The sequence below is a fragment of the Pistacia vera genome, unplaced genomic scaffold (genome assembly GCF_008641045.1).
Source record: "Pistacia vera cultivar Batoury unplaced genomic scaffold, PisVer_v2 Contig412, whole genome shotgun sequence".
Taxonomy (NCBI): Eukaryota; Viridiplantae; Streptophyta; class Magnoliopsida; order Sapindales; family Anacardiaceae; genus Pistacia; species Pistacia vera.
The window spans coordinates 532,517-545,842 of record NW_022196238.1 but is presented as its reverse complement, the minus strand read 5'-3'; the positions used below and the strand labels follow the sequence as shown (position 1 = coordinate 545,842).

General features: G+C 35.4%; 1 protein-coding gene and 1 pseudogene across 2 annotated transcripts; both read left to right on the top strand.

Moving 5' to 3' along the window:
- Nucleotides 1–561: 561 nt before the first annotated feature.
- LOC116142573 lies at nucleotides 562–3,662 on the top strand (annotated as a pseudogene).
- Nucleotides 3,663–5,630: 1,968 nt separating this feature from the next.
- On the top strand, nucleotides 5,631–11,124 carry LOC116142542 (protein PHR1-LIKE 1-like). 2 transcript variants are annotated; one of them, XM_031427977.1, is made up of 9 exons: nucleotides 5,631–5,958; nucleotides 6,938–7,031; nucleotides 7,120–7,739; nucleotides 8,288–8,480; nucleotides 8,576–8,652; nucleotides 8,749–8,788; nucleotides 8,903–8,960; nucleotides 10,059–10,128; nucleotides 10,728–11,124. In XM_031427977.1, the coding sequence occupies exons 3-9, from the start codon at nucleotides 7,164–7,166 to the stop codon at nucleotides 11,112–11,114; spliced, it is 1,401 nt and encodes a 466-aa protein (XP_031283837.1). In that variant the 5' UTR covers nucleotides 5,631–5,958; nucleotides 6,938–7,031; nucleotides 7,120–7,163; the 3' UTR covers nucleotides 11,115–11,124. The 2 variants fall into 2 exon arrangements, with proteins under 2 accessions (XP_031283837.1, XP_031283838.1); XM_031427978.1 differs by lacking the exon at nucleotides 5,631–5,958 and adding an exon at nucleotides 5,970–6,180.
- Nucleotides 11,125–13,326: the final 2,202 nt, after the last annotated feature.

The window sequence follows — 13,326 nt, the reverse complement described above, 5'->3', positions numbered from 1 at the left end:
ACATAACATATTTTCTCTCTTGTGGAGATTTTAATAAAGAAATATGCATAGAAAATCATTCAATGGCGTCCTATTCAGATCATAAAAGGAAGATTTGGTACAGTTTGAAGATCTGAAGAATAAGTTTTAATTTAGGGTTTAAGGAATTGTGAATTTCTACCCATACAGGAGAGAAGTATCCCAAATTGCCCAAATCTTGTCAGATTCCTCAGAAAAAGAACATTGACTAATCCCATATACCCCCAGACATCTCCTTCAGCTCCCAATCGTGCAACTGTGGGGCACTCATTTTCACCGTTTCCAGATTTCCAATGATATGCTTGTTTCTTCTGTTTCCCCAAATGAAAGGAATTCCCAAAATTTTCTGTTCATTTCTCAATCTCAAGAGGGCGAACAACAATGCCACCAAACCCATTTTCTCCTTCAGAAGTACAATCCAGGATCGATTAATGTCCCTGAGGAGAAAAGGATATGTCTGGTGTATAGACCCAGTCCAGGATTTTTTCTTTTCCTGAAAATGTCCCTATACGAACTGGACTGGTGGAAAGCAATACTGGTGATATGGGATCTGAGGATCATGCTAAGAGCGCGAGTGGCAGGATGGGCAGATCAATTGATCTGTTGAGGATGGTCAGACCCGAATTGGAGCGAAATTCTTGCCAATGTGATGCTGCCGAGGCAAGACCAAAGGTTAGTTCCTCAATTTAATTAATCTTGGAACACTTGGGGAACATCTTACTCCCGTTAAATTCTTGTTTGATGCTTAAAATGCATCATACATGAAGCAAATATAGAATTTCATTAATGCAGTTGGAACTTTAATAAATATCTGGATTTGTGTTATTCATCCTATAATTCCTGGACTATTTTTAGCTATATGTCACATTGTAAATTTTTTAATTGATGCTAAAGGGTTATGGAAGGTGGCTGAGCTTAAAACCGTCTCTTTGGAAATGTTTGGTTACCATAATTATGCATTATTGATCATGAATTCCTTTCAATCATATGGTCTTGTATATGTTTTAGTGCAATTGTAGAGAATTTTTTCACAAAACTCAATTCTTCTGCACGTTTTTATTTCCCTTTCCTTAAATTGAAGAGCAGTATGGTGTTACCTTTTTTCCCCAAGTAAAGAATCATTTATCTTATTCATGTGCTTCAATTTTTGTTCTCTGTCCATTTGGCTTTTAATAGTTCTTGACAAATGTGCTAGGTGCTGAAACCTCTACAAGTATCTCAGTGCAAAAACCCCAAATTCATCAGCATCAGCCGTTGCCAAGTGAAGAATTTCATGCTGTTGCTAACCCATTGTCCACAGTAACCCAAACCAAAGCAGAATGCGATGGACTCCAGAACTTCATGAGTCATTCGTGGAGGCTGTGAATCAGCTGGGTGGTAGTGAACGTGAGTGGCCCTTTCAGTAAAATTGTCCCTGATCTAGTATGACCTGGGATATTATTTGTTTCACTCATTTTCGCCAATAACTTAATTTACAGGAGCTACTCCAAAGGGGTCTTAAAGGTCATGAATGTTGAAGGCTGACAATCTATCATGTTAAAGCCACCTGCAGGTCTGTGTATACTCTTATTTATTTAATTCCATCTTTCAACCTTGTTTAGTGGTTTATCGATTTAGCTAAAAATTAAAATTTTGAATTTCAGAAATATAGGACAGCCGACACCAACCAAGTCTCAGAAGGGATGAGCTATTGTTCACACTTGTTTTCTGTTCCTTGGTCATGCCATTGCCATACAAGTTATGATTAAGTTTGGTAGAATACAATTGGTTGAAAAGTATTGTTCTCTTGCAGAAACACAGAGAAGAATTGACCCCTACGAAGAGATGAAATCAATGGACCTGAAAACGTAAGCAAAATCCTTTACATTAAGTCATTATACTATCTAAAAGCCTCATTAGTGGACACCAACAAGAGGTTTATTACCATCATCTAACCCTAAAACACAAAAATTAGATGTGATTTTTGCATCGAAAACTGTAGAATTTGTCTTCTAATGTATTATTACTGTCGCTAATGGAGGTCGGATTTTAAAAAAAATGCAGATGTTTATCTGAGAATTCTTGTTTGTGTGTGTGTGTGTGTGTACTTGTGCCATTCTCTTATCATGTGGCTCAGAGTACTTATTTTCTTTTTTCAGTCTTCTAGTTACCATATCAGTTAATATATCTGAGAACTAGGCAAATTGCCATTCACACTATGATTAGATTCTTAAGACACTTTATCAAGTATAAACTTTATGGCAAAGCAGAAATCAGGAAGTTGCTTAATGGGAATAGAGAGTCCTGACTATATTGCCTCATTTTCTTGAGGAATTAAGTTCAGTCAATCCCTTTGATACTGCTAACTTTGCCCCTGTTAGCTTAATATAGCGGGTTTGGTGGGTGCAGGAACCTGTTTGAGAAATTAAATCTGGACATTCCCTTGACTGTCTAACTTTAACTCCTTATTATCCTTAGCTTTACATACTGGTTCTGGTGAATGCAGGGTCCTGTTTCTTGAAGACTTCTTTGTTGTCCTTCATGCTCCTGAATGCTTACATTGGTGGCCCCTGTAATGACGATCCATCAGTATATAAAAAAACTCTTTTAGTTAATCTAAAAGAAAGCTTATAGATAAAACTATATGCATAAACCATCACCCAAAATAGTTATGACCATTAGAAACTATGTTTTGCATACTGTTCATATAATTTTGATGAAGTGCCAGATATTATTTGACTTTTAGTACCATAAAAATGCCCTTTTTTTTTATCTAGAATGCTATACTTTCCGTTGTTGCTTCTCTGTGTTTGCCTCTATAAATTAACCATAGCAGCTCTTCTATAACTTTTCACTTCCAATGCAATGGTGAACAGTTAGTGTAATTTCAGTGTTGAAATCATACTATGTTGGTTTGATAACAGGACAATGAGCATCACTGAAGCATTGCGAATGCAGATGGAAGTTCAGAAGCGTCCATGAACAGCTTGAGGTACATTATTGATATCTAGGGTCAGTTTTTGGACCTAAAAATGCAGGTAAATTTTAGGGATAAGTTCAAGATAATGCAGTGACTGTTGATGGGATGAAAATAAAGTTGCTCCTGGTAGTTAAACCTGGCAAATCTTCCATATTGCTCTTAGAGTAATATCGTTTACAACCAAACTCACAACTCTCTTACAACCGCGAGTGACTGATACAATTGGTCAGCTCGCAAAAAATTCCGCTGTCCAATTGCGGCGCGCTGTCATGCGATGGTTGTGAAGAAAGTTGAGTTTGGGTTGTAAAGTAGATTATTCATTGCTCTTAATAGTTTGATGAAAACAATGAATTGTTGAGAAGAAAGATGTCACATAGTTGTCAATGTGATAAAGTCACTGAAAATAATGATGTGATAGCAAGAAGGTAAAGCGAGGGAGGATGGGTGAGAATTGTAGTTTGAAGTTCATAAATTTAATTTTGAGACCCTTTTCTTCTCTAATAAAATTTTGTAGAAAATCTGTTAATGTCACACCTACAGTTCTTATATTCGGTGTCATACTATTCAACAGATTCAGAGAAATTTGCAGTTGCGAATTGAAGAACAGGGGAAGTATCTTCAAGAGATGTTTGAGCAACAAAGAAAATTGGAGAATGATAAGCCAATGCTCTTCATCCAACCATGACAATCCTTCCTCTCCAACGGCAAGCCAAAGCAGCATTCACCCAAAAATGAAAAAACAGAAGCTGCAGAGCTGGATCTGACCAAAACAGGAAGAAGTACAGGTACGTCAACACTTCATCGGAAGAAAGTCCACGAGTTCAACAGGAAACAGAAGTCCCCTGAACCCAAACCTGTCGACTGGATGATGAAGTCGGGTCACACTAACACAAAACGAGCAAGAACAAATGAAACAGCAGAATGTTCAGCGGCATAGCATCGGATGACTGAACACCTTATGATGATATTATCTAATTTAGACAGAAGATCATTCAATCCAGGAGTTTCTGACAGTAGGTAATATTTCATCTTAGCAAAGACATATGAAGACTCAGATTTCAATATCATGTTCAATGTGGGGTTGAATTTGCACTGAAAGCTGACAGTAGGAGATGGATGTTCTGTAGAATGTTTGTGGTCTCTCTTCATGGAATAATGGTTCAAGTAATGTGACTGTTTATATGTATATAGATACAACTAATTTGAACCTCTTTTCTTATTTGCCTCTCAAATAAGCAAGTAAAATGCAAATCTCAAAACCACTTGGTTGTGGTGGATGCAAGATTTTAGGTTACCCAGGGTTTGTGTTCGAGTCCCACCAAGTAGTCATATCACATGTGAATTAATCATTGGACTTGTAAGTGTTCATGAACCAAAAAATAATTAAATACGGCAAAACAATTCGGAAGTCACAAACCAAACAGAAAGTTGTTATGTCCAATTGGCAAAGAATGTAAGGTTGAATTTGGCTGTATTCATTAATAATGAAATAATCTTAAATATATATTCTTCTATTTTTATATAAAAAATCGTTTTAAAGATGTTTTATTTTTCAAATTAAAAGGCGCACTTTGTCTGTCCTTCTCCCTTTTGTCATGGCCCAGTCTCCTTTGTTTCTCTTATCTTATCTTATCTTATCTCTTCCCCTCTCCTCCCTCTTCCATATTTTCCATCGCCCGCTTCTTCTTTCTCTGCGCTGGTCTTTGTTCCTGGTCCATTTGATATAGAATTTAAATATAGTTTTTTATTATTTTTGTTCTTAAAAATATTTTTTGTATAAACTAGTGTAATATTAAAAAAATGATTAAAAATTGTTTTTACAGTTTTTTAGAACTTTTGATCTGAAAACGATTTTTAAATTTTATATCAAATACATTTTTATTTATTAAAAATATTAAAATATACTTTAAATTTTTTAATAGTAGTTTAGTTTTTAAAAATTATTTTTGAATCAGCCCTAAATATTTTTACAATTTTAGAAGAATATTTTTTATTAAATTAAACAATGAGGTGTGACTCAATTGGTAACTGAGTTTTAAGTGGGACGAAATTTAACTGTAAAGTAAGGGGTTCAAATCACACTGAAAACACCTTGTGACCTCCAGTACTTACCAAAACCTTGATCATGATTAGTCTTATAATTTCGAGTATGGGGTAACCCGAATTCAAATCACACTAGAAGCACCTTATGGTTAAGGGTACTTATCTGGGGTTCGGACTACAATTGAAATACCTTGTGGCCAAGGATACATACCCGAGCCCCGATCAGGATTAGTCTTATATTTTCGAGTATGGGGTGACTTGACTCAAATTCAAAATGCACTAAAAGCACCTTATATCTAGGGATACTTATCCGAGCCCTGATGAGGGTTAGTCTCATAACTTTATGCATGGAGTGATCCAAGGCTTTCACCTTAAAAAAAAAAAACAAAAAGAGAAAGCAATTTAACTTATGCGTGACGTGAACACTTCAGAAATTACAGTTCTTTTTCTCTTTCACTTTCTTACCCGAGCGGCAATAACCCTTTGACCAAAGAACTCAAGTGGACTCAGCAACCACAAAAAGTACCACAAGAAACATCCAATTGTACTTGGCCCTACGTGTTTCCTTACAAAAGCAGCCATTCTTCATCGCCTACATCACTCCACCACTTCAATCAAATCCCTCCCCACACCATCACCGTTCAAGAAGTCATCAAACTTTGATCACGGGAACTAAACGGCTAAGAATCATGAAGTTAGAAACATTACAAACACGTTAAGCTTGGTAATGATTAATAGAAAGATAAATGAAGCCAAATACGTATTCTCCTCTCAAAAAGTTGTGACATCGTTGTCGAAATCTAGAAGACAATAGCTGTATTGTTTGTCAATCAAGAATATTTTTGTCTGTCTGCGTTTCAGCTCCTAGTCCTAGACATCGGCTTTCTATCCAATCATAAGCTGCTCACTGTTCAATCTTGATTTTAACGTAGTTTAGAGTAAGTTTCATCAGTACCCTTTTGGATTTATTGAGTTATGTTGTGTGTGGACAGGCTTTAAAACCCATTATCTGAAATACCCTTGTTGAATTTGGTGCCTTTTTGGTCTGTTTTGGATAAGTTTGAATCTGGGTTGTGTTTGTTTTTTGATTGAGAATTCGCAAGTTTGGTGCTTTTCTGTTGTGGGATTGATTTCACTATTTTCTTTGAGTTTCTGTGATGGTAAATACATAGCTCTTTCTGTAAAGTTTTGATTTTTGATGATGGGAACTTGATTGTCATTCACTATTCAGTGATTTTATTATGATTTTAAGCTCATGTTCTGTATCTGTCTGGGCTTAAAGGTTTCATTTCAGAATCGAACTTCGAATTTGGCACTTTGATACTCTCTCTTTGTGTTATGATTGGCCCGCAAAAGTATTTGTTTAATTTTGTATGAACAATATAATTTGAGTTGGATAGTATATTATGATTGATTCCATATATAGTGGTTACAAATAATTTTTTTCTGCTTTCCATCAGTCTAAAGCACAATTTCTTCTTTTTAATATTTTGTATCACTTAAACTTGGCGATTTGCTTAATCTAATCGGCTTTCTCTTGGAAACTTCAGTTCTAGTTCAGGAGATGAGGTACTTGGCTAATAAAGCTATGGCCATGAATAAAGAATACATCTAAAATGGCTTGTAAATTAAGTTTGAGTAAATCATTCGGTCTTGTGTAAATTATAGTACTGCTGATTTTTTAACATAACTGTGTTCACCTGATTGTCTATGTAAACTTCTAACTTTGAGTGATCGACTCAATTTACGGTAATAAAAATTATCTCTGAAGGGTTAAAGCCTTGAGAATAAGTTTCATCCTATATCCGTTGATGATGAGCATTTAATATGATTAATTTCTTATTTGATTAGAGTTCTTTTTGTTATCTGGTTATTTATGTTTGTAATGGTATAATTCATTGTTTATTTTTCTTACAGTTTCCACAGTTGTGCTTTACTGTGACTGTGGCCTTCTGAAGTAGTGATAATGAGCTTCAGAAACTGAATTTGACAATTGCATCCACAGCACACAGTAAGTTCTAGTGAGGCTTTAGTTGCTAACATTGGTTGAAACATACAATTTATGGCAGTAATGAGTATGCCCCGTTTTGTTTATTCAGGGACCAGTTGCAAAATAGCTGAGTGATTTGAGGATTCTGTGGCTATGTCTTCATCTTTTCCTTTTCTTCCTACCCATACAGGAGAGAAGTATCCCAAATTGCCCAACTCTTGTCAGATTTCCTCAGAAAAAGAACATATGACTAATCCCATATACCCCCAGACATCTCCTTCAGCTCCCAATCGTGCAACTGCTGGGCACTCATTTTCACCGTCTTCCAGATTTCCCAATGATATGCTTGTTTCTTCTGTTTCACCAAATGAAAGGAATTCCCAAAATTTTCCGTTCATTTCTCAATCGTCAAGAGGGCGAACAACAATGCCACCAACCCATTTTTCTCCTTCAGAAGTACAATCCACAGGTTCGATTAATGTCCCTGAGGAGAATAAGGATATGTCCTGGTGTATAGACCCAGTCCAGGATTTTCTTCATTTTCCTGAAAATGTCCCTATACGAACTGGACTGGTGGAAAGCAATACTGGTGATATGGGATCTGAGGATCATGCTAAGAGCGCTGAGTGGCAGGAGTGGGCAGATCAATTGATCTCTGTTGAGGATGGTCCAGACCCGAATTGGAGCGAAATTCTTGCCAATGTTGATGCTGCCGAGGCAAGACCAAAGGTTAGTTCCTCAATTTAATTTAATCTTGGAACACTTGGGGAACATCTTACTCCCGGTTAAATTCTTTGTCTTGATGCTTAAAATGCATCATACATGAAGCAAATATAGAATTTCATTAATGCAGTTGGAACTTTAATAAATATCTGGATTTTGTGTTATTCATCCCTATAATTCCTAGGACTATTCTTAGCTCATATGTCACATTGTAAATTTTTTTAATTGATGCTAAAGGGTTAGTGGAAGGTGGCCTGAGCTTAATACCGATAGTCTCTTTGGAAATGTTTGGTTACCATAATTATGCATTATTGATCATGAATTCCTTCCATCCAATATGGTGGTCTTGTATATGTTTTAGTGCAATTGTAGAGAATTTTTTACACTAAACTCAATTCTTCTGCACGTTTAGTATTTCCCTTTCCCTTAAATTTGAAGAGCAGTATGGTGTTACCTTTTTTCCCCCAAGTAAAGAATCATTTATCTTATTCATGTGCTTCAATTTTTGTTCTCTGCTTCCATTTGGCTTTTAATAGTTCTTGACAATGTGCTAGGTGCTGAAACCATCTACAAGTATCTCAGTGCAACAACCCCAAATTCATCAGCATCAGCCGTTGCCAAGTGAAGAATTTCATGCTGTTGCTAACCCATTGTCCACAGTACCCCAAACCAAAGCAAGAATGCGATGGACTCCAGAACTTCATGAGTCATTCGTGGAGGCTGTGAATCAGCTGGGTGGTAGTGAACGTGAGTGGCCCTTTCAGTAAAATTGTCCCCTTGATCTAGTATGACCTGGGATATTATTTGTTTTCACTCATTTTCGCCAATAACTTAATTTACAGGAGCTACTCCAAAGGGTGTCTTAAAGGTCATGAATGTTGAAGGCTTGACAATCTATCATGTTAAAAGCCACCTGCAGGTCTGTGTATACTCTTTATCTTTTATTTAAATTCCATCTTTCAACCTTGTTTAGTGGTTTATCGATTTAGCTAAAAATTAAAATTTTGAATTTCAGAAATATAGGACAGCACGACACCAACCACAGTCTTCAGAAGGTATGAGCTATTGTTTCACACTTGTTTTTCTGTTCCTTGGTCATGCCATTGCCATACAAGTATGATTAAGTTTGGTAGAATACAATTGGTTGAAAAGTATTGTTCTCATTGCAGAAACATCAGAGAAGAAATTGACCCCTACCGAAGAGATGAAATCAATGGACCTGAAAACGTAAGCAAAATCCTTTACATTAAGTATAAAGTCATTTATATCTATCTAAAAGCCTCATTAGAGGACACCAACAAGAGGTTTATTACCATCATCTAACCCTAAAACACAAAAATTCAGATGTGAATTTTTGCATCGAAAACTGTAGAATTTGTCTTCTAATGTATTATTACTGTCGGCTAATGGAGGTCTGGATTTTAAAAAAAATGCAGATGTTCATATCTGAGAATTCTTTTGTGTGTGTGTGTGTGTGTGTGTGTGTGTACTTGTGCCATTCTCTTATCATGTGGCTCAGAGTACTTATTTTTCTTTTTTCAGTCTTCTAGTTACCATATCAGTTAATATATCTGAGAACTAGGCAAAATTTGCCATTCACACTATGATTAGATTCTTAAGACACTTTATCAAGTATAAACTTTATGGCAAAGCAGAAATCAGGAAGTTGCTTAATGGGAATAGAGAGTCCTGACTATATTTGCCTAATTTTCTTGAGGAATTAAGTTCAGTCAATCCCTTTGATACTGCTAACTTTGCCCCTTGTTAGCTTAATATAGCGGTTTTGGTGGGTGCAGGAACCTGTTTGAGAAATTAAATCTAGGCATTCCCTTGACTGTCTAACTTTAACCTCCTTATTATCCTTAGCTTTACATACTGGTTCTGGTGAATGCAGGGTCCTGTTTCTTGAAGACTTCTTTTGTTGTCCTTTTCATGCTCCCTGAATGCTTACATTGGTGGCCCTTGTAATGACGATCCATCAGTTATCATAAAGAAAACTCTTATTTAGTTAATCTAAAAGAAAGCTTTATAGATAAACTATATGCATGAAACCATCACCCAAAATAGTTATGAACATTAGAAACTATGTATTGCATACGTGTTCATATAATTTTGATGAAGTGCCAGATTATTATTTGACTTTTAGTACCATAAAAATGCCCTTTTTTTCTATCTAGAATGCTATACTTTCTGGTTGTTGCTTTCTGTGTGTTTGCCTCTATAAATTACCCATAGCAGCTCTTCTATAACTTTACTTCCAATGCAATGGTGAACAGTTGAGTGTAATTTCAGTTTGAAATTCATACTATGTTGGTTTGATAACAGGACAATGAGCATCACTGAAGCATTGCGAATGCAGATGGAAGTTCAGAAGCGGCTCCATGAACAGCTTGAGGTACATTATTGACTATCCTAGGGTCAGCTTTTTGGACCTAAAAATGCAAGGTAAATTTTAGGGATAAGATTCAAGATAATGCAGTGACTGTTGATGGGATGAAAATAAGTTGCTCCTGGTAGTTAAACCTGGCAAATCTTCCATATTGCTCTTAGAGTAATAGTACGTTTACAATTCAAACTCACAACTCTCTTACAACCGCCGATGTGACTGCATACAATTGGTCAGCTCGCAAAATGGGTCCCGCTTGTCCAATTGCGGCTGATTAATTGCGCACTGTCATGTCGATGGTTGTGAGAGAAAGTTGAGTTTGAGTTGTAAACGTAGTATTATTCATTGCTCTTAATAGTTTGATGAAAACAATGAATTGTTGAGAAGAAAGATGTCACATAGTTGTCAACTGTGATAAAGTCACTGAAAATAATGATGTGATTATGCAAGAAGGTAAAGCGAGGGAGGACTGGGTGAGAATTTGTAGTTTGAAGTTCAATAAATTTAATTTTTGAGACCCTTTTCTTCTCTAATAAAATTTTGTTAGAAAATACTGTTAATGTCACACCTACAGTCTCTTATATTTGCGGTGTCATACTATTCAACAGATTCAGAGAAATTTGCAGTTGCGAATTGAAGAACAGGGGAAGTATCTTCAAGAGATGTTTGAGCAACAAAGAAAATTGGAGAATGATAAGCCCAATGTCTCTTCATCCAACCATGACAATCCTTCCTCTCCAACGGCAAAGCCAAAGCAGCATTCACCCAAAAATGAAAAACCAGAAGCTGCAGAGCTGGATCTGACCAAAACAGGAAGAAGTACAGGTACCGTCAACACTTCATCGGAAGAAAGTCCCCAGAGTTCAAGCAGGAAACAGAAGTCCCCTGAACCCAAACCTGTCGACCTGGATGATGAAAAGTCGGGTCACACTAACACAAAACGAGCAAGAACAAATGAAACAGCAGAATGTTCAGCGAAATCTGCATTGGACTGAACACCTTATAGAATTATCTAATTTAGACAGAAGATCATTCAATCCAGGAGTTTCTGACAGTTAGGCTAATATTTCATCTTAGCAAAGACATATGAAGACTCAGATTTCAATATCATGTTCAATGTGGGGTTGAATTTGCACTGAAAGCTGACAGTAGAAGATGGATGTTCTGTAGATGTTTTGTGTCTCTCCTTCATGGAATAATGGTTCAAGTAATGTGACTGTTTATATGTATATAGATACAACTAATTTGAACCTCTTTTCTTATTTGCCTCTCAAATAATGCAAGTAAAATGCAAATCTCAAAACCACTTGGCTTGTGGTCGGATAGCAAGATCTTAGGTTACCCAGTGGTTTTGTGTTCGAGTCCCACCAAGTAGTTACCTATCACATTTGTGACTTATCTGACCCATTAGACTTGTAGGGTGTTTACTGAACCACAAGAATTAATTAAAATACGCGCAAGCAGACTCGAACAATCTGGTCACAAACACAAATACAAACAGAAAGTTGCTATGTCCAATTGGCAAAGAATGTAAGGTTGAATTTGGCTGTATCTCATTAATAATGAAATAATCTTAAAATATTATATTAGTTTGTATTATTATATATCATAATACATTTTTATGAACTTTATTAATGTAAATATGAAAGAAATACCCATCAAAATCACAATTTTATACATATATAGCTTGAAAGTATTTTTTTTTTTTTTTAGTCAATAAGAAAACTCTTCACTTAATTCCTCAATTTATATCATAAAAAAGTTCCCAATTATAAATTAGATTAATATTAATTTCTCAATATTTAACTAAAATACAAATGGATCCAATTAATTCAAAAGAGTAATCTCAATGCAAAAATTTTGAAAGGAATTATGCAACAATCGAATTATTAGAATTAGTCCCTTTTTTTCTGTTAACAAAATGTCGTAGAGAAAAATGAAATAATTTTATGAGAAATTATATTATTTAGTCCAAATTGGGGGCATGAATTGAAAACTAGCCTTAAAGTGGAAAGTATCTCAAAAAATTAGCCTAACCCAATCTTCCAAATTTTCAAAGACGAAATTGCCCCTCCATATAAAAGCTTCATTCAACCAAGCCAGCTCTCTAACCCTTGGTAACCCTAATACTCTTTCCCTCCTCTCCAAAATCAATAGATTTTCTTAAAATTTCACCGGATTTGATCGAAAATCATCAAACTAGGGATGTTGATTTTGATTTGTGAGAAGAAAATGAGACATGTTTAGACTTGGATAGATTAAGATTTGAGTTTAGATGGTGTTAATGGCTTGGTTGTGTAGTTTAGGTAGTGAACATGGTGGAGAACAACGCGGTTGTTTGTTTTTTTTCACCGACACCCAGGTGTTAGGCGATGTTGATCACATTTAGACCAAATAGCCTTCTGGTCAAGTGACCAATACCTAGGTGTCGATCAATTAATTACGATGATTTATAGTATCTATTAAGGCATTTATTAGAGATGACTAATAGTGACCACTAATAACGGATAAGGAATAACATCTAACCAACATCTCCTATCAATTAAATATTGTCTTCAACCTTAGGACCTAGTTTCAACCGATATGTCCGAAACCATCGACACTCATGCCCATATTTCGTGAAAAAACACCCAAATCCATCCATTTTAATTAGGCCCAATCAAATATAAATTAAAATGGCATATAAAAGCAATCATTTAACAAAAAATATCTTCATTTACATGTTTTCTAGACAATATATCTTGACATGTTAAAAAAAATTAAATGTTTTCAAATTTCCAATAACATAACATATTTTCTCTCTTGTGGAGATTTTAATAAAGAAATATGCATAGAAAATCATTCAATAGCGTCCTATTCAGATCATAAAAGGAAGATTTGGTACAGTTTGAAGATCTGAAGAATGAGTTTTAATTTAGGGTTTAAGGAATTGTGAATGAGGGTAATTTTGTCCTTGAAATTTTGGAAATTGGGGATAGGCTAATTGATGAGAGACATTTTCCACTTTAGGGCTAGATTTTAATTCCCACATCCAATTTGGAGTAGATAATCATTTCTCCTATATTTTTATTTTATTTTTTTTATTTATTTTTTTTTATGATCAAGGGTATTCAGATTAGTTTACACATTCTTCAACTAATCTTTTGAAACTCTAAAGTTATGAATCGGGTACGAGTTCCAACAGCTATCTCTAGTAACAATTGAAGA